Below are 21852 nucleotides of genomic sequence, written 5' to 3' on the forward strand. Positions count from 1 at the left end.
CTTTTTATTTTTTGTAAAGACAGGTCTCACTATGTTGCCCAGGCTGGTTTTGAACTCCTGGCCTCAAGTGATCCTCCCACTTTGGTCTCCTAAAGTGCTGGAATTATAGGTGTGAGCCACCTTGCTTGGCCTACTGTAATTTATTACTGAATTCACTTCTCTTTCTTTAATTGGCTAATATTTTATTTCATATTCTTCATCTCTGAAGAAGTACAACTGGTGTAACGATTTTTGTGTGTCTGTACGTGCCTGTGTGTGATGGGCACAGAACATGTATACATGCTTACCAGCCATGGAGCAGGCTTTCATGATTGGGGTTATGATAACTTCACAACATGAGTCTTTTAGTTTTCAATATTTTGATGACCTGGAATATTTTATATGGTATGGGAATTGTTCCTTTAAAAAAAAATCAGCAAAATCTTTTGGCCACAGAATCTTTTTGAAAGGTTTAATAAATTTTAAGTAAGTTTCTTTTTATTTCTTAAGTTAGTTTTTGCTATTTTTCTGATTTGATTCTGATTTGACTAGTATTGATTCTAAATTTATGAGAATAGTTTTACATCACATTGTATATATAAAAAATTGACATCCTTTTATATAATCTTTTGTTTTCAGTTTTCTTTATGTGACTTACAAAACATTTTTTTTTTCAAATAATCAACTCCTAGATGTAGAGAGATCATTTCTATAATTTCTGGTTTTAATTAAATGTTTTTTGGGTTTATTTTTGGTGTCGGGAATTTTCTTTAACAAGGAACAAAATATTTAATACTATAAATTTGACACAGTGTAGTTTTATATGTATCCTATTTGCTTTGATATATGTAATGTTTTCATTTTGTAAGTGCCCTGTGGATTTTTCTAATTCAGTAGTTATTTTGAAGTGTGTGTGTGTGCATGTGTATGTGTATGGACAGTTGTGTATATGAGTACAAGTGCTTTTTAACTTCTAAGTAGGGTTTCTGTTTTTTAACTTTTGTTCTGATTTTCTAGATTGGCCCTGTTCAACATGGTAGCCACTAGCTACATGTGGCTATTTACATTCAGATTAACTAAAATTTAAAAATCAGTTCCCTCAATGCAGTAGCCACATTTCAAGTGCTCAATAGCCACATGTGGCTAGTGGCCACTGTACTGGTCACTGCAGATATAGACCATTACCCTCATTACACAAAGTTCTATTAGACAGCACTGCCCTAGATTATGTTTGGCATTGTTATCATAGAGGGTTTACTTTTTGGAATTTATTGAGGTATTCCTTGTGATTTGGTATAAAGTCAATTTTTATAAACGGTCCATTGATGCCTGGAGAGTGAATGATCCAGAAAGCATAAAGTTAGATAAACATCTTAATTAAAGCTTAACAGTTACACTATTCAATTCTCTAATTTGTATTTATTTATGGGTTATTTCGGCTGCCAAAGGCTGATAAGAAAGTTTTAAAGTCACCAACCATTGCACCATAAATTGTGTTGCTCTATTATCTGCCAAATCAAGAAAGGCTCATGACTTAACTACTTTATTTTATCAAAATTTAAACATCTTTCCTCCTTGTTTTCTCTCAATGCTTTTTATCTGGAATTCTCCTTTCTTTGAAAGTAATTATTTCTGCCCTATGTTGCTTTTATTTGTTTAGTAAATATTGTCTGTTCTTTCGTTTTTAACCTCTCTGTGTTACTTTAAGGTAATTTATTTTTATTTTATTTAAAAACATATTGAGGTGAAAGCCACATAACATAAAATAAACCATTCTAAAGTGAACAATTTGGTGGCATTTAGTATGTTCACGAGGTTGTACAACTACCACCTTTATCTAGTTTCAATAAATTTTGTCACTGTAAAGTAAAACCCCTTACTCATTAAGGAGTTTCTTCCTGTTCCCCCTTCCCACAATCTCTGGCAGCCACCAATTCATGTCCTGTCTCTATGAAAGACCATTTATTTTTAACTTTCTTATTTATAACCAATTCCTTCCCTGACAGGCACTAGTGGTCTGCCCTTTTAGTGTGATAATGCATCTTTTTCCGCTCTGTGAAATAATGGTCAGAAGCAAGGGAATTAGACTTTAAAAGGTCAGGGTTAATGGCTGACCAATGAAGAGAAGGCAGTGAGTAGAGCTATTGCCATGTAATGCCTGAGAGTAATTTTATTTCAAAAGGATGTATCCACCATTATGCCATTACGTGGTGCTTCTATGCTCATGAGACAGGGACAATGACAGGGAGGAAGAGGAAGGGAGGAATGGGTGAAGGATAAAAGGTAAAATAAATTTGTCCTTGCTTTAGTCTTGTCATCTCAGACATGATCTGCCCTCCGCTTAACTGGTATCACTGAGACAGCTTAGTTAGATGATAGTTTTCTATGTAAGCAGCACCAAGCATTTGCCAAAATTTTGACATGTATGTTGGTTTTGTGAAAGGAAAATAAATCGGGGGGGTTCCCAAATCCCTAAGCTAAAGGGAAAAGTCAAGCTGAGAACTGGGTCATGCAAGCCTGCTCCTCCTTTCGGTTCCTAAATAAGATGGCTACAAGATGAAAAGCTATATGCCTCCCCCATATTTTGCCCACATGGAAATTCCTAGTGAGCTCCAAGATCTGTACCCTAAGGTGTTTCTGTTAAAATTTCACCATAGCAATGCAAATTGATAGCTTATCTTTACAGGTGCAGTCACCCCGCCCGCCCCCCACCAGACACAAATGCATATCTGATTGTTCCCCTCCCCCATTTTTTCTATATTATCTGCTGTAAAAATGCAGATTCCCTGCATTTTTCCTCTGCCCCATTTGTCTGTGTCACCTGATGTAAAAAAAAAAAAATGCAGATTCACTGAGCCGGACAAAGGCATGAATGACTATTTTTCCCTACCCCCGTTTTACATGAAAATTGTGTACTTCTCAATAGCCTGCCCTTTCTCTTTTAAATTTGGAGCCTTCAAAATCACCTTTGGAGAAAGGCATAGACCTGTCTCCTGTGTGCACATCCTTAACTTTGGCAAATAAACCTCATAAAATGATAGGGACTTGTCTCGTTATTTTTCTTGATTGACAGTTTTTAAGCAAAAGAGCCAACAGTCCTTTCTGTATAATTTCTAGAGTTCATGCAAATTATTTACTGTCTCTTCCTTTGCTACATTTAGGAGTAGCTGCTGACTTTTTTCAGGAACACAGCATTAATGGCTAATGAAAAATTTAAGGAAGAGTGAATATGGACTGAAAACAGAATAAAAATTGTTACACCTCAACCAGACGTTAATCTTCCATTTACATATTTTTATGTCTCTTATATCAAACCTGCTTCCTACAAGGAGCTAGAGATACAGTTGAGAGGATATACCCACATATTAAAGAGGTATATAGCAGGTAGGATGTTACTCACTTAGTTTTAGAACCCCATCCCTACTGCTAAACAAACCCTTAACAGCGGCTACACCGTTAGGATGTCCTGATCCAACATCGAGGTTGTAAACTCTATTGTCAATAAGGATTCTAGAATGGGATTGCGCTGTTGTCCCTAAGGTAACTTATTCTGTTGATCAAATTATTGGTCAATGTGTATTAACTCACTAAGACTAGTGCGATCTTAGTTTAGGTTGTTTGGAGATTGAATTATGCTCCAAGTTCACCCCTACCAAAATTTTTAATGCAGGGATAGTAGGCTAGGGCCTGTAGGCTTGTTTGAGTTTTTATTTGCATTAATGAATTAAAGCTCCATAGGGTTTTCTCATCTTATTTGTTTATATCCGCCTCTTCACGAACAGGTCAATTTCACTGATTAAAAGTAAGAGACAGCTGAACCTTCATACGGCCATTCATACAAGTCCCTATTTAGGGAACAAGTGATTATGCTACCTTTGCATGGTCAGGATACTGCGGCTGTTGAACATATGTCACTGGGCAGGCAGTGACTCTAATACTGGTAATGCTAGAGGTGATGTTTTTGGTAAACAAGCAGGGTAAGATTTGCTGAGTTCCTTTTAGTTTTTGTAATCTCTCCTTAGAGCATACCTGTGTTGGGTTAACAGTGTAAATAATAGAGTGCTTATTATATCGGTTATTAATATTAGGCTGTTAATTGTCAGTGGGTTATTCTGGTCTGATGTAAGCTTATGCAATGGAGAATGTCTTCGTGTTACTTATATTAACATTGCTTCTATTAAGTAATAGATTAGTCCAATGTGATGTTAGGAGTTCAGTAGACTGATTAGACTTTAAGATAGTTAGATGTTGAGCTTAAACGCTTTCTTGTTTTTTTTTTTTTTTTTTTTTTTACTTTTTCCAAAGAAAATCTTTTACTTAATAGTCAAACTTTACAGAAAACATCAAGAATAGAACAATCACACACCCAAATAGTGACAAAAGGATGCTAGCTATGTTCTGTTTAGTTTTTTTTAATTTAATCTTTTTCTTTTATTTATTTAGTTATTATTATTATACTTTAAGTTTTAGGGTACATGTGCACAATGTGCAGGTTAGTTACATATGTATACATGTGCCATGCTGGTGTGCTGCACCCATTAACTCGTCATTTAGCATTAGGTATATTCTATCTCCTAATGCTATCCCTCCCCCCTCCCCCCACCCCACAACAGTCCCCAGAGTGTGATGTTCCCCTTCCTGTGTCCATGTGTTCTCATTGTTCAATTCCCATCTATGAGTGAGAACATGTGGTGTTTGGTTTTTTGTCCTTGCGATAGTTTACTGAGAATGATGATTTCCAATTTCATCCATGTCCCTACAAAGGACATGAACTCATCATTTTTTATGGCTGCATAGTATTCCATGGTGTATATGTGCCACATTTTCTTAATGCAGTCTATCGTTGTTGGACATTTGGCTTAGTTCCAAGTCTTTGCTATTGTGAATAGTGCTGCAGTAAACATATGTGTGCATGTGTCTTTATAGCAGCATGATTTATAGTCCTTTGGGTATATACCCAGTAATGGGATGGCTGGGTCAAATGGTATTTCTAGTTCTAGGTCCCTGAGGAATCACCACACTGACTTCCACAATGGTTGAACTAGTTTACAGTCCCACCAACAGTGTAAAAGTGTTCCTATTTCTCTACATCCTCTCCAGCACCTGTTGTTTCCTGACTTTTTAATGATTGCCATTCTAACTGGTGTGAGATGGTATCTCATTGTGGTTTTGATTTGCATTTCTCTGATGGCCAGTGATGATGAGCATTTTTTCATGTGTCTTTTGGCTGCATAAATGTCTTCTTTTGAGAAGTGTCTGTTCATATCCTTTGCCCACTTTTTGATGGGGTTTTTGTTTTTTTCTTGTAAATTTGAGTTCATTGTAGATTCTGGATATTAGCCCTTTGTCAGATGAGTAGTTTGCAAAAATTTTCTCCCATTTTGTAGGTTGCCTGTTCACTCTGATGGTAGTTTCTTTTGCTGTGCAGAAGCTCTTTAGTTTAATTAGATCCCATTTGTCAATTTTGGCTTTTGTTGCCATTGCTTTTGGTGTTTTAGACATGAAGTCCTTGCCCATGCCTATGTCCTGAATGGTAATGCCTAGGTTTTCTTCTAGGGTTTTTATGGTTTTAGGTCTAACGTTTAAGTCTTTAATCCATCTTGAATTAATTTTTGTATAAGGTGTAAGGAAGGGATCCAGTTTCAGCTTTCTACATATGGCTAGCCAGTTTTCCCAGCACCATTTATTAAATAGGGAATCCTTTCCCCATTGCTTGTTTTTCTCAGGTTTGTCAAAGATCAGATAGTTGTAGATATGTGGCATTATTTCTGAGGGCTCTGTTCTGTTCCATTGATCTATATCTCTGTTTTGGTACCAGTACCATGCTGTTTTGGTTACTGTAGCCTTGTAGTATAGTTTGAAGTCAGGTAGCGTGATGCCTCCAGCTTTGTTCTTTTGGCTTAGGATTGACTTGGCGATGTGGGCTCTTTTTTGGTTCCATATGAACTTTAAAGTAGTTTTTTCCAATTCTGTGAAGACAGGCATTGGTAGCTTGATGGGGATGGCATTGAATCTATAAATTACCTTGGGCAGTATGGCTGTTTTCACGATATTGATTCTTCCTACCCATGAGCGTGGAATGTTCTTCCATTTGTTTGTATCCTCTTTTATTTCATTGAGCAGTGGTTTGTAGTTCTCCTTGAAGAGGTCCTTCACGTCCATTGTAAGTTGGATTCCCTGGTGTTTTATTCTCCTTGAAGCAATTGTGAATGGGAGTTCACTCATGATTTGGCTCTCTGTTTATCTGTTATTGGTGTATAAGAATGCTTGTGATTTTTGTGCATTGATTTTGTATCCTGAGACTTTGCTGAAGTTGCTTATCAGCTTCAGGAGATTTTGGGCTGAGACAATGGGGTTTTCTAGATATACAATCAATTATGTCATCTGCAAACAGGGACAATTTGACTTCCTCTTTTCCTAATTGAATATCCTTTATTTCCTTCTCCTGCCTAATTGCCCTGGCCAGAACTTCCAACACTATGTTGAATAGGAGTGGTGAGAGAGGGCATCCCTGTCTTGTGCCAGTTTTCAAAGGGAATGCTTCCAGTTTTTGCCCATTCAGTATGATATTGGCTGTGGGGTTGTCATAGATAGCTCTTATTATTTTGAGATACATCCCATCAATACCTAATTTATTGAGAGTTTTTAGCATGAAGGGTTGTTGAATTTTGTCAAAGACCTTTTCTGCATCTATTGAGATAATCATGTGGTTTTTGTCTTTGGTTCTGTTTATATGCTGGATTACATTTATTGATTTGTGTATATTGAACCAGCCTTGCATCCCAGGGATGAAGCCCACTTGATCATGGTGGACAAGCTTTTTGATGTGCTGCTGGATTCAGTTTGCCAGTATTTTATTGAGGATTTTTGCATCAATGTTCATCAAGGATATTGGTCTAAAATTCTCTTTTTTGGTTGTGTCTTTGCCGGGCTTTGGTATCAGGATGATGCTGGCCTCATAAAATGAGTTAGGGAGGATTCTCTCTTTTTCTATTGATTGGAATAGTTTCAGAAGGAATGGTACCAGTTCCTCCTTGTACCTCTGGTAGAATTCAGCTGTGAATCCATCTGGTCCTGGACTCTTTTTGGTTGGTAAGCTGTTGATTATTGCCACAATTTCAGCTTCTGTTATTGGCCTATTCAGAGATTCAACTTCTTCCTGGTTTAGTCTTGGGAGAGTGTATGTGTTGAGGAATTTATCCATTTCTTCTAGATTTTCTAGTTTATTTGCATAGAGGTGTTTGTAGTATTCTCTGATGGTAGTTTGTATTTCTGTGGGATCGGTGGTGATATCCCCCTTTATCAATCATTTTTTTTTTTGCGTCTATTTGATTCTTCTTTTTTTCTTTATTAGTCTTGCTAGCAGTCTATCAATTTTGTTGATCCTTTCAAAAAACCAGCTCCTGGATTCATTAATTTTTTGAAGAGTTTTTTGTGTCTCTATTTCCTTCAGTTCTGTTCTGATTTTAGTTATTTCTTGGCTTCTGCTAGCTTTTGAATGTGTTTGCTCTTGCTTTTCTAGTTCTTTTAATTGTGATGTTAGGGTGTCAATTTTGGATCTTTCCTGCTTTCTCTTGTGGGCATTTAGTGCTATAAATTTCCCTCTACACACTGCTTTGAATGTGTCCCAGAGATTCTGGCATGTTGTGTCTTTGTTCTCATTGGTTTCAAAGAACATCTTTATTTCTGCCTTCATTTCGTTATGTACCCAGTAGTCATTCAGGAGCAGGCTGTTCAGTTTCCATGTAGTTGAGCAGTTTTGAGTGAGTTTCTTACTCCTGAGTTCTAGTTTGATTGCACTGTGGTCTGAGAGACAGTTTGTTATAATTTCTGATCTTTTACATTTGCTGAGGAGAGCTTTACTTCCAACTATGTGGTCAATTTTGGAATAGGTGTGGTGTGGTGCTGAAAAAAATGTATATTCTGTTGATTTGGGGTGGAGAGTTCTGTAGATGTCTATTAGGTCCGCTTGGTGCAGAGCTGAGTTCAAGTCCTGGGTATCCTTGTTAACTTTCTGTCTCGTTGATCTGTCTAATGTTGACAGTGGGGTGTTAAAGTCTCCCCTTATTATTGTGTGGGAGTCTAAGTCTCTTTGTAGGTCACTCAGGACTTGCTTTATGAATCTGGGTGCTCCTGTATTGGGTGCATATATATTTAGGATAGTTAGCTCATTGTTGAATTGATCCCTTTACCATTATGTAATGGCCTTTTTTGTCTCTTTTGATCTTTGTTGGTTTAAAGTCTTTTATCAGAGACTAGGATTGCAACCCCTGCCTTTTTTTGTTTTCCATTTGCTTGGAAGATCTTCCTCCATCCTTTTATTTTGAGCCTATGTGTGTCTCTGCACATGAGATGGGTTTCCTGAATACAGCACACTGATGGGTCTTGACTCTTTATCCAATTTGCCAGTCTGTGTCTTTTAATTGGAGCATTTATTCCATTTACATTTAAAGTTAATATTGTTATGTGTGAATTTGATCCTGTCATTATGACGTTAGCTGGTTATTTTGCTTGTTAGTTGATGCAGTTTCTTCCTAGTCTCGATGGTCTTTACATTTTGGCATGATTTTGCAGTGGCTGGTACCAGTTGTTCCTTTCCATGTTTAGTGCTTCCTTCAGGAGCTCTTTTAGGGCAGGCCTGGTGGTGACAAAATCTCTCAGCATTTGCTTGTCTGTAAAGTATTTTATTTCTCCTTCACTTATGAAGCTTAGTTTGGCTGGATATGAAATTCTGGGTTGAAAATTCTTTAAGAATGTTGAATATTAGCCCCCACTCTCTTCTGGCTTGGAGAGTTTCTGCTGAGAGATCTGCTGTTAGTCTGATGGGCTTCCCTTTGTGGGTAACCCGACCTTTCTCTCTGGCTGCCCTTAACATTTTTTCCTTCATCTGAACTTTAGTGAATCTGACAATTATGTGTCTTGGAGTTGCTCTTCTCAAGGAGTATCTTTGTGGTGTTCTCTGTATTTCCTGAATCTGAATGTTGGCCTGCCTTGCTAGATAGGGGAAGTTCTCCTGGATAATATCCTGCAGAGTGTTTTCCAACTTGGTTCCATTCTCCCCGTCACTTTCAGGTACACCAATCAGAAGTAGATTTGGTCTTTTCACATAGTCTCATATTTCTTGGAGGCTTTGTTCATTTCTTTTTATTCTTTTTTCTCTAAACTTCCCTTGTCGCTTCATTTCATTCATTTCATCTTCCATCACTGATACCCTTTCTTCCAGTTGATCGCATCGGCTCCTGAGGCTTCTGCATTCTTCACGTAGTTCTCGAGCCTTGGCTTTCAGCTCCATCAGCTCCTTTAAGCACTTCTCTGTATTGGTTATTCTAGTTATACATTCGTCTAAATTTTTTTCAAAGTTTTTAACTTCTTTGCCTTTGGTTTGAATTTCCTCCCGTAGCTCAGAGTAGTTTGATCGTCTGAAGCCTTCTTCTCTCAACTCGTCAAAGTCATTCTCCATCCAGCTTTGTTCCTTTGCTGGTGAGGAACTGTGTTCCTTTGGAGGAGGAGAGGCGCTCTGCTTTTTAGAGTTTCCAGTTTTTCTGCTCTGTTTTTTCCCCATCTTCGTGGTTTTATCTACTTTTGGTCTTTGACGATGGTGATGTACAGATGGGTTTTTGGTGTGGATGTCCTTTCTGTTTGTTAGTTTTCCTTCTAACAGACAGGACCCTCAGCTGCAGGTCTGTTGGAGTTTGCTAGAGGTCCACTCCAGACCCTGTTTGCCTGGGTAACAGCAGCGGTGGCTGCAGAACAGCGGATTTTCGTGAACCGCGAATGCTGCTGTCTGATCGTTCCTCTGGAAGTTTTGTCTCAGAGGAGTACCCGGCCGTGTGAGGTGTCAGTCTGCCCCTACTGGGGGGTGCCTCCCAGTTAGGCTGCTCGGGGGTCAGGGGTCAGGGACCCACTTGAGGAGGCAGTCTGCCCATTCTCAGATCTCCAGCTGCGTGCTGGGAGAACCACTGTTCTCTTTAAAGCTGTCAGACAGGGACATTTAAGTCTGCAGAGGTTACTGCTGTCTTTTTGTTTGTCTGCTGTGCCCCCAGAGGTGGAGCCTACAGAGGCAGGCAGGCAGGCCTCCTTGAGCTGTGGTGGGCTCCACCCAGTTCGAGCTTCCCGGCTGCTTTGTTTACCTAAGCAAGCCTGGGCAATGGCAGGCTCCCCTCCCCCAGCCTCGCTTCGGCCTTGCAGTTTGATCTCAGACTGCTGTGCTAGCAATCAGCGAGACTCCGTGGGCGTAGGAACCTCCGAGCCAGGTACGGGATATAATCTGCTGGTGCGCCGTTTCCTAAGCCCATCGGAAAAGCGCAGTATTCAGGTGGGAGTGGCCCGATTTTCCAGATGTCGTCTGTCACCCCTTTCCTTGACCAGGAAAGGGAACTCCCTGACCCCTTGCACTTCCCAAGTGAGGCAATGCCTCGCCCTGCTTCAGCTGGCGCACGGTGCGCTGTACCCACTGTCCGGCACTCCCTAGTGAGATGCACCTGGTACCTCAGATGGAAATGCAGAAATCACCCGTCTTCTGCGTCGCTCATGCTGGGAGCTGTAGACCAGAGCTGTTCCTATTTGGCCATCTTGGCTCCTCCTCCTTAAACGCTTTCTTAATTGGTGGCTGCTTTTGGGCCAACTATGGTGGTAATATTTTTTACTCTCTGTAGGAAGGTTGTTTCCTAGGGTCTAAAGAGCTGTCCCTCTTTAGACTAACAGTTAAACTTACAGGGAGATTAAGTAATTTTGTGGGTAAGTTTAAAGCTGAACTAAGATTCTATCTTAGACAACCAGTTATCAACAGATTTGGTAGGCTTGTCACAGCTACTCATGAATCTTTCCACTATTTTGCCACATAGGTGAGTGTGCTCTTCCAGTTGTTCTTGGGTAGTTCATCTGGTTTCGGGGGACTTGGCTAAAGTTCTCTGTGTATAGTTATTTTTAGTTAATCCATTATGCAGAAGGTGTAACGGCTTGTCTTTGCTTTTTAGTGCTTGATACAGTTCTTTCTTTCATCTTTTCCTTACGGTGCTATGTCTATTGTGCCAGGGTAAAAATTTCTATCGCCTATACTTTTGTCTAAGGTAAATGGTTTAAGATAGTTAATAATATTTTTAGCAAGGTTTGGGGCTAGAGTTGGCTCAAAGTGATTAGGTCATGATGAAATCTTCTGGGTGTAAGCCGGATGCTTTGGGTTAAGCTACGTTTTGGTATGTCCAAGTGCAATTTCCAGTACACTTACCATGTTACGACTTATTTCCTCTACACTTGCGTAGAAGGTTAGTAGTAGTAGTGATTTCTAGAGTAACAGTTGAGGAGGGTGACCAGCGGTGTGTGTGTGCTTCATGGCCTTATTCAACCAAGCACTCTGCTCTTGGTTTACTGCTAAATCCACCCCCTAGTCAAATCCAACAGACCATAAGACCATAAGACCATAAGACCATGGAGGAAGGATACTTTTTGGGGGTTCTGATGCGGGAGCTACAAAAAGAAAGGCTGCAGAGTGGAGGTACCATCAACAGTGAAAGCGTTGAACATTAAGACAGAGATGACATTTACCATCAAATCCTTGGTGGTGCCTTTCCTTTCCTTAGTCCTGTTTGTTGAGGAGCCTTGGAGAATGAAGTTGTGGTTAAATGTTTTAATGGTAGTCACTGAAGATGTCTCAATTTTTTCAGCTAAAAGGAAATAAATGGGAAAAAATGTTACCCAGAAGATGGACTGATTGTTAAGGAAAAAACAAGGTGGCCAGATAACTCAGACTTTTGTTCTAGACTTGGAATCTCATTCCTGTACTGTGTTTGATTGACTATGGGATCTTTTTGTTTTGTGTTTATTTTTATGGTGGACAAATAAGTCAGGGCATCTTTGATAGCTTTCTGTGGAACGATAGCTCAGAGATAACTGAGTACAGTTCATAAATACTTATGTGCAGTCCTGAAATAGAAAAGGTTCTAAAACTTGCAAATTTTTACAACTTTGGAGCCAAAAGAATCTGATTATAAAACCTGACCTGAACTGACATGAGGCCATTTAATGTCCTTGTCCATCTCATGGATTGCAAATGTTTTTGTCCTCTGCTGTAAGGATATTAATGTGTTTGATTTTCAGATGCTGCCTAGATGCCATGGGGGGTGTTAAGAAATATACAGCACATGTACTATATTACCTTTCTAATGCCCAAGAAATTATGAAGCACATATAGACCCAAGGGTTTCAAATAAAGGACTGTGAATCTGTGATAAATTTTAACTGCATACAGTTTTGTAGATTATAAACATTTAATAAATGTTTGTTAAATGATCAATAGCAGAACCAAGGCCCAAATGCACATTTTTGGACTTTCTACTCCTGTAATTTGTAAATTTAAATTTCTAGTTTGGCATCACCCTTTTGTGGCTTCTGAACCCGGGGCATTTGTTGAAAATGTCCATTAGATAAAGGCGACATGACTGGCATTGCCAGATCCTTTCTAGATTGGACACTGTGGCAGATACTTTTGGTGTTCTGTTCACTTCTCTTTGACAGTCACCATTCCAGCATATTCCAACAGATCCTACAGCAAATACCACCACTCTGTCTTGGCTCATGCATGGGGCAGGTCAGAAGTACCAGGGAGTTAATGCCCCTAGAAGTAACTCTCAGCCAGAGATGGATGGGAGTTTTAGAACAAATATCCCATCTCCCTGCCCTTTGGGCAGAAAACTCAGGTGCAGCCAACATTGTCTCCCAGAGGTCACCAGGAGGACTTAGCCTTATTTGCCCAAAGAAATAACTCGTAATTCAAGTACCCTGTATTGATTGACTTAATTTCTTTCTCTGAATCATTTATCTTCTTCTTAGCAGTGCACCTTCCAAACAAGCTACTTTCACTCCTATCTTTGTCCCAGGGTTTGCTTCTGGGGGGACCCAAATCAAGATAGACAAGAGCAATTCTGTGTGAGAACACTCCATTAGATCTAATTATCAAACTCAGGTCTGTGTGTTACCCAAAGTAAATGATTCAGGCTTAATTTTTTGGTAGCTTTGTGGTTTTAATTTAGCATACCTTTCACCGGTGGAGCAGGCAGTTTCCTCCTTTGCTGCCTTGATGTATCTATGGTTTGTACCTACAAACAAAACACAATGAGCAATATACCTTTGCAGAGCCAAAGATATTTTATCTTCTAAATTTTCCAAGCCATGTAACATTCCAACAGAGGGAGAAAGGGACAAACACACCTGGGTCCTTTGCTTCTGATCCCGTCTTCTTGTGAAGCGCACACATGGTGCTATGTTTAATCCTGCAATGGTCAGGGCTGAAATCCGGCTCTCAATATCCGAAATCTTAAAGCAACAGAAAGACAAGATTGGCAGGGAGAAAATACGGAAGGGGAAAATATTTCTTAAAAGTGTTAAGAATTTATAAAGACAAATCTACTTTGATGTATGCTCATTCATTCATTCATTCAACTTCTACCAAACACTTCTCTATCTAGTATGTAGCAAGAAAATAAAACACAGGCCTTTCTTTATAAGTTTAAATTTCTAGTTTGTTAGCTCTAGAGCATGTCAACAATCCTGTCAGAGTATGCCTGGAGATAAATGAAAGCCTGGGGACATGATGGGGACCCTGTCCCAGGGCCACCTGGCTCAGCATGGGGGTGAGAAGTGGTCAGGGAAGTCATAGGATTTATATGTCCTGTCATAGTCATTTATATGTCCTGCTTTCTTCTTCCATAACTTCATGAATCCAAAACCACAGCACCAGGTTTTAGAAGGGAGGCCTAGCAGCCCCTGGTTCAAGTCCATCTCCACCATTAAGAAGCCAACCAGCCTTGAGAAACTCTTTCCCCTCTCTGGGAATCATTTTCCTCATTTGTAACTTGGGAAGGTCAAGAGAGAGCTCAGATTTTCTTCCAGCAGAGTCTGAATGCAGAAATGGAAAGTAAGAACCCACTTAGTGCCCAGAGAGAACCCTGGTCCTCCCCTGTCTCCAGAAATGAAGATATTGTCCCTGCTCTTAGAAAAGGGCATTATGATGTGCCAGGAACCATGCTAAGTGTTTTAAATAATTCTATGAAGTAAGTACCATTATCTTGGTTTCACAGATAAGGAAACTGGCTCAAAGGGGGATAAGTGATACACCCATCATCTCACAGCCAATCTGGGCAGTGCATGGAATTCATGTCAGTGGCCATGCTCTTGTCACATTGCCACAGTCTGAGAGGATGTGCCAACATCCGGCATGGGGGACGCTGGAAAAGGCAGGGAAAGGCTAGCAGAGTCAAGGGAAGAGGTCAAGATTCTGCTGAGATGGTATATTCTGAGTGTTGTTAGGGAATCAAACAATAAGCTGATGGTAGACCCCAGCCACTGTGTGTGTGTGCTCCACACATGAGGTCTCCATTGCCTCCCAGCCCTCCACAATTCTGTGCTACTCAAGACAAATTTGAATTCTGCTGTCATTTACTGAGGGCTTCTTTGAACAAAGTCTACTGTGATAGGAGCTATAGGAGGTACACAGAAAGATTGAAGGGTCAGCAAATTTGGAAGATGCATCCCCTACCCCTGAGGGGTGGCAGTCATGGTCAGAAGAGGAGGAGGAGGTAGGTGAAGGCCAAATCTGTGGCAGCTGGTAAGAGAATACAAGCTACCCAGTAGCCAGCCCCAGAAGGCGCCACTTGAGTCCTGCCCTTCCTGGTCCCCAGATGCCTTTCTGTTCTTAATCTTCAAATTTCACATTAAGAACTGCATTCTTTTGGTTTATGAACCAATAAATTGCACAAGCCTCTGAGAAAAGTTGCAGGCTAAGCTTTTACCAGACATAAGCAACTGGTGTGGATTAGATGCTCACATTCTTCCTTGGAAGCAGTTTTGATGGAGGGCCTTGCTCAGAGGGCCCAGGGAAAGAAAAGGTCAATGGGAAAGCAAGCTGCTGACCTCTTCATTTGTGGACTATCAGGTTCTGGAATAAGAAAGGGCTAATTTTTCAAGTTTCAGTCCATAGGACAAAGAAAGAGGAGGCTACTGAGGGCTGATTTTGCCTGTATCTTCTCTCTGTATATAATTATGTCCCACTTCAATTATGTCTCTATATAATTATGTCCCACTTCTAGAACTGCATGTCCAAGGAGTTATACATTTGCTAGAAGGGGATGACCAATTCAGCTCTGAGTTTCCTGGGAGCCAAAGCCAAGAGCTCCATGTCCACAAAATCGAAGACCAAGTACTCAGAAGAACAGCTTTTCCTGATACAAGTAGTTAAGAGAAGCTTTCTCCAGGAACCCTCATAGAGACAACCTTGCATGATGCAGTGGACAGCACCCTTAGCATGCTCCACAAGGGTCATTCTGCAGTCTCTTTCAGCACTGGATAACGGCACTCTGTCTCAAAGGTAGACTCTAAGTTGATAGCATCCTTAGACTCTGTCCTAATATTACCAAGAACACAATTTAGCATATGTACCCCCCTCAATGGGGACCCTCCTACCATCTTGCAAGAAATCCTCTGTGAGACTAGACTTTGGGTGAGAACAGACAACAGGGAGTTGGAGGCTTCATTCTCTGGCACCAGTTAGCCTGGTCGGGAGAATTTCCACATGCTTGGAGGTGCAGTTGAGATAATCCACAAAGCTGAAGGCAGGGTCAACAACCTCCCATGCAAGTTAAGGACACCTAGGCAAGTGTGTGTATGCCTGAGGGCAGGACCAACACATTTCCCAGGAAACCACACAGCACAAACTGGTTAAGAATATGGGCTGTTTAGCGCTGGATCACGCCTGTAATCCCAGCACTTTGGGAGGCCAAGGCTGGTGGATTACTTGAAGTCAGGAGTTTGAGACCAGCCTGACCAGTATGATGAAAACCCTGTCTCTACTAAAAATACAAAAATTAGCCGGACGTGGTGGTGCATGCCGGTAATCCCAGCTACTCGGGAGGCTGAGGCAAGAGAATCACTTGAACCCAGGAGGCGGAGGTTGCAGTGAGCCAAGATTGTGCCATTGCATCCTAGCCTGGGCAACAGAGTGAGACTGTGTCTCAAAAGAAGAAAAAGAGTGTGGGCTATGAGGTCACGAAATTTGGATTAAAATCCTGGTTTTATCACTTTCTAGGTATTTGACCTTGGGTAAGTTTCCTCAGATATAAAAGGAGAATAGTAGCAGTAGCTCACTTATGGGGTTGCTGAAAAAAATAAATACAATAATGTGGTAAACCATTAAGGACAAATATCTAGTACAAAATAACGCTCACAGAACATTGGGAATTATTGATAACATTATTGTAATATTTAAAAATAAATGAAAAATAGGCACACATTTGAACACATGGAAAATGGACATTTGGAACTCTAGAATTTTCTGCCAGAAAACATGGCTACAATAATTTAAGTCTAGAAAAATGTGGAAGGGGGAATAGCTATCCAATAAAGGGGGAATAATTTTCTAATAAAATCCTCCCAAACACCCATAAATATTACTTCCTGCAAAATCATTCAAGAAGTATTTGCTACACAATGTAACAGAAAACAAGTGATTTGATTCTACTTTATATATCTTTGACAATAAATTGATTAAGTCTTGGGTGAAATTTATGGAAAATAATTTTTTTTTGAGGAGAATTGCTGTTTAGCCATTCTTACTGATAATAGTCAACAGGGCCATCTATCTGATGAGCTCATTTCTAGTTCACAGCATTGACCCATCCACAGAGTGGAGAATTGTGCCCTTTCATTCTCTAGAGTGGTTAGTGATGTCAGGAGTTGTATTTTTGACTCAATAAAGTGAAAATATTTACTTTAAAAATAATTATCACCTGAGAGTGTCATCGTCTCTGTGAAATGAAAATAAAATCTCGGGACCCCCAATTCACTATGCCAAAAGGGAGAAGTTTGGAAGCTGATTCACAACCCCCTCCTCCCTGTTCCCCAAAATTGCCTTTCCTTTTGTTCCTAAACTGATAGCTACAGATAGAAGGCCACATGTCTTCACAGCTTCCATCACCCTGACAATGTAAATTAATAGCTTATCTTCATGGGTTACAAGACAAGAGGAGACTAGAAGTTGTCCCCTCACCCACCTGAAAATAAATGCATATTTGACTGCTTCCTCTACTCTCTGTTTACTTTTACTTTATCTTATGTAAAGCACAGATTTACTGAGTGCAAGATGAATACATAGTTGACCATTCCCTTTACCCCTCCTTTTCATGTGCAATGGGCAGATTCACAAGAATGTCCCCAAACCCTCCCTCTTTCCCTCCATCCCTTTCCGCTCCTGCCCACTTTTCCCCTTTAAATATCGAAACCCTCAAAATCCTGTTTGGAAAAAGTGTGAGCCACAGATCCTACTGTGGTTTCTGTTTCTTTTTTTCTGGGTGCATCTTAAATCTTGGCTGAAAAGAAAAAAAAAAACCCTCTAAAATGATTGAGACTCACTTCAGTCATTTTCTTTGATTTATGTCTCTATCCAGATGTGGTTTTATTGACCACAGTTCTCCCAATGATTCAGTTTTAAGATGCAGGATCTATCGCAGTGGCTCACACCTGTAATCCCAGCACTTTGGGAGGCCAAGGCAGGTGGATCACCTGAGGTCAGGAGTTCGAGACCAGTCTGGCCAACATGGTGAAACCCCGTCTCTACTAAAAATACAAAAAAAAAAAAAAAAAAAAAAAATTAGCTGGGCGTGGTGGCGTGCACTTGTAATCCCAGCTACTCAGGAGGCTGAGGCGGAAAATTGCTTGAACCAGGGAGGTGAATGTTGGAGTGAGCCAAGATCGTGCCACTGTACTCCAGCCTGGGTGACAGAGTGAGACTCTGTCTCAAAAAAAAAAAAAAAATCAGCAAACCAGAGCTCTATACTGAACTCGAGCTGCAGAGACCAGTGTCTCTCAAACTTGAGTAACACATGGAGCCCTTTTTTTTTTTTTTTTTTTTTTTTGGAGACGGAGTCTCACTCTGTTGCCCCAGGCTGGAGTGCAGTGGTGCAATCTTGGCTCACTGCAAGCTCTGCCTCCCGAGTTCACGCCATTCTCCTGCCTCAGCCTCCCAAGTAGCTGGGACTACAGGCGCCCGCCACCACTCCCGGCTAATTTTTTGTATTTTTAGTAGAGATGGGGTTTCACTGCGTTAGCCAGGATGGTCTCGATCTCCTGACCTTGTGATCCACCCACCTGGGCCTCCCAAAGTGCTGGGATTACAGGCGTGAGCCACTACGCCTGGCCCACATAGAGCCCTTTTAAAGAAAAGAATTGTCACGGGTCCCAAGAATATATCTGTAGACCCTGGTTTGAAAATCAGTGGCTTAATCCATGGTCTATTTTGATTTACAGAGTCAAAGACTACGGGAATATCTGTGAAAACTTCAAACAGCCATATTCACAAAGTCATAGAGACTATGTCAGTCAGTTCTGAAATAGCCATATCTAAATCCTCCCTGCTCCTCATGAAAAATATTGTCCTGAGAAATCTATGCTTCCAATTTCCTTCATTTGTTCACCCCATTTTTATTGTGTGCCAAATCTGTGCCAGGTATTGTGCTAGGCACTGGAGTTACATGTTAAGCCACACAGCTATAGTTCTATTCTCATGGAGCTTTCAGTCTATAATGGGGAATATTACTTAATAATATTACTTAATAAGTAATCAACAGTGTGACAAGGGTCAGAAAAGGATGGTCTTGGAGTGGAATGGAAACCTGTGTAGTAGAGAGACCTATGTATGGGTCAGGAAATTTCTCAAAGAGGAAACTGGTATAAGGTTTAAAGGGCAGTCCCATATATTATCGAGACTTTCATTTGGCAGAGAAGAGGACTACACTTTTAAAGGGAGAATTTGGTGGAATCCATCTGGAAGGACTGTATCCATGCAAACATGCTGGAGATGATGGGAGCTGATAGATACAATGGCTTTAAAGTGATTCTTGTAGAACATGGGGCTCCCTGTTTCACCCTGCAGGACCCATGTGGGCAGAGAGGAGAGTTCTCACCTGGAGTTCAGCATGGTGGACTTGGGCCGCAGCCGTGGCCACCTGGTCCTCCAGATCCGCCAGATGGGTCTCATCAGTGCCGCTGTGGATGCAGCGGGCGGCATCTTCTAGCTCAGTCAGCTGGGTCTCCAGTCCATACACAGTGCCTGCTGCCAGGTATACCTGTAGAGAGAGTGCTACATTTGAGTTCATGTCTGCAGACTTGGGACTGGTTGGGGTCCCTTGAGGGGACCCCTGCAATTCAGGGGAGTGAGAGAACTGGACTTCACATTGCAGGGGGGATGTTGTTTTTATAACATTTATAAACATTCTTCACACTTAAATGTGTGAGGTCTTGACACCCCTCACTGTCAACCACACCTTCCCTCTCCCACAAACTTTCCTGTAAGAAAAAGCATTTCAAAGTTGCTTTTGTTCAAATAGTACAAAATACATGACATCAGCTATGCAAATTGTGTATTGGTCCAGTGACTATAAAAATGACTATAAAGAAGAAACAAAGACAAAAACTCATGATGGAGTTTTGCCAATACAATTTTTGGTTGGCATTTAGTAATTGAGAAAAAAATCAGAAAACAAGAAAGAGGGGAAATAATTTAAAATAATTCCAAATTTTGAGTGAATTCTCTCTGATTAATTAGCTTCTGCGTACTTCAACGAGGTTAAGGGAATTAAAATAAACCTGAAGTTTGTAGTAGAAAAATATTTCTTAGAAAATAGTGTGATGTTAAGAGAAGCATGTATCTATTTATCTGTCAATTAGGACAATTGTTGAGAGCTATTAAAAATAAGAGAGCAAGTCTGATAAAGAAATTTAAGAAAAAGAAACATTTTTTACTTACAAGTTATAAGGTTATTCCCATAAAAGTGAGCAAGGTAAAATCCTTGAAATAATTCAGACTAAGGGATGTGGGCCAGGGTGAATGAAACAAATACCCCCTCACCCTAATCAATAATGTGATGAAGCAACCAACAACACAAGAAATGAGATGTATCTAAAGAAAGTAATTACTTAAAGAGAGGTTCTTGAGGTTTAATCAACATATATAAAATCCTAAACCTGTAATCACAGCAATTTAGAGTTGATTTGAATGAAACATATGGCCAAGACTTTAACAGTTCCCTTAACTTGAGTTAAAAATATAGCAGAGTTGAAGATGAGTCAAGAGCTCAGGTACACTAGTCATGCACTTTTTTTTTTTTTTTTTTTTTTTTTTTTACACTTAGTGATGCTGTGTTGGTGAGGGAAAGAAGCCTGAGATGTTCCCACTCTGTCAATTCGTTGGCATGATTCACTCATCTGTTTTAAAACTGGCAATTTTACAAAACATTTCAAGGTGGAGCAAAGGCAGGTACAGGTTTGATGAAAGCAAATTTGTGCATCATCATCAAGCATAATTACCTGGGCTGTGGGAGCTTTCAGCAGTGACTGGTACAGAAGATGTCACATCAGATGATTCACCAGTCATACAGGGGCCATGAATCAGATGTCTGATGGGAAGTGCCACACTTCAATTTATCTTTTGTTTTATATTTCTTTATTATATGCTGAATATGTAATTCTGTTTCATACAGAGAAGTTCTGTTTCTAAGAGATCTTCACAATTTAATCTTAGCCATTTATTTTTGTTTTTAAAGCAATAAATGATTCTTTATTGTCAAATGAAAGAAATGATAAGTATTTCAAAGGTATTTGAGTGAAGAAATTATTCAAATAATGTATCACAAAATTTCTCAAGTTGAAAAACTTCCCTTTAGAGGGTAAAAAAATAATTGGGGGTGGGGAAAAGGGGGAGAAACAGAGAGAGAGGTTTGAAGTTTATCATACTTTTTTTATACTTTTCCCTATCTACACCAAAAAAGTAAATTTATTTTAATAAGATAATTTAAAATATAAATCTACAGTTTTACATAATGAGACAACATTTGGAGTTATTTAAGTGAAACGAAATAATTTAAGCATGGCAATGGTTAAACATAACTTGACATAACTAATGTCTTGGAACCTTGATTTTAGCAGAAACATGCAAAACTCAATGTCATCATACCCTGGGATATGCATCAACCTGATTGCTATTTACATCTTCAACATGTTCATTCACTAATCTTCCTTGTTTTTTTTTTTTTTTTTCTGCCAAGACAAAGCAAGATGAAAAAGCTCCAAGCCCTCAGCAAGGCCAGAATGTTCATGTTTTACTCTGTGTTCACTAAAAGCCTACTTTCCTGGCACCAGGAGGCAGAAGAGATTTAGTGGTTTGGCACTGATACCAGCTGAACAGGAATTTACAGCCAAAGTGATGGTGCCTAAAGGACTGGAGGAGGAGGAGGAGGAGGATGATGATGATGATGGTGGGGATGATGATGATGATGATGATGATGATGATGATGATGACAGCATTAATTTATTGAGCCAGTGGCTAAGCCAAGGGTTTTATGTGACTTATATATGCTCATAGCAACCCTTGAGGTAGAGACTATTATAATCACTGTGTTCAAGATGAGAATTTTTATGCTCTAGGAAGGTTTAGTGACTTTCTGAGGTCTCACAGCTGGGGACTGGTGGAGCCTAGAAGTGATCTCAGGAGGGCTGAAGCTAGTTCCCTTGCCTTTATCCTCCTTGCCCTACGATGCTGTGATAATCTCAGTTGGAATGTTATAACATTTTGCATTTCAGATTTTAACATAAAGGTACTAAAGTTACTATGGTTATAGATGGATATGATATTGGCTCTGTTGCTGGCTTGAAATAACAAAAGGGTAACATGCTATATGATGAAAATGTTATTCTAGCTTTATAAAACATAACCCATTTGAAAAATGTTCACTTGGACTTGCTTGGCAAGTTAAGGTCCACTTTTGGTGAGAACTATGGTTACCATGTCTGAGTAATCTATGACTCTTTCAAACTCTAGTCATTGATGCC

At 40.0% G+C, this 21852-nt stretch overlaps 1 protein-coding gene and 1 long non-coding RNA gene across 3 annotated transcripts in view; one reads left to right on the forward strand and one right to left on the reverse strand.

Annotated features, from left to right (window-relative positions):
- The window catches only part of LOC129033630 (uncharacterized), a 106211-nt gene that overhangs the window by 52557 nt on the left and 31802 nt on the right, over positions 1–21852 (forward strand). The window contains exon 3 of one of the 2 annotated variants that reach the window (XR_008501633.2): positions 15063–17718. The exons of the other annotated variant lie outside the window; for it this stretch is intronic. This is a non-coding gene — a long non-coding RNA (uncharacterized LOC129033630). Of the gene's footprint in view, positions 1–15062; positions 17719–21852 lie in introns of those variants that run through there. 2 annotated transcript variants of the gene reach the window in all.
- The window catches only part of MYRIP (myosin VIIA and Rab interacting protein), a 443398-nt gene that overhangs the window by 3596 nt on the left and 417950 nt on the right, over positions 1–21852 (reverse strand). The window contains exons 13-16 of the mRNA XM_054482420.2: positions 18930–19091; positions 13186–13290; positions 13013–13073; positions 11524–11642 (exon numbers count right to left, since the gene is read on the reverse strand). Of these exons, the coding sequence (XP_054338395.1) occupies positions 11524–11642; positions 13013–13073; positions 13186–13290; positions 18930–19091 (447 nt within the window). The remainder of the gene's footprint in view (positions 1–11523; positions 11643–13012; positions 13074–13185; positions 13291–18929; positions 19092–21852) is intronic.

This window comes from Pongo pygmaeus, chromosome 2 (assembly GCF_028885625.2).
Source record: "Pongo pygmaeus isolate AG05252 chromosome 2, NHGRI_mPonPyg2-v2.0_pri, whole genome shotgun sequence".
NCBI lineage: Eukaryota > Metazoa > Chordata > Mammalia > Primates > Hominidae > Pongo > Pongo pygmaeus.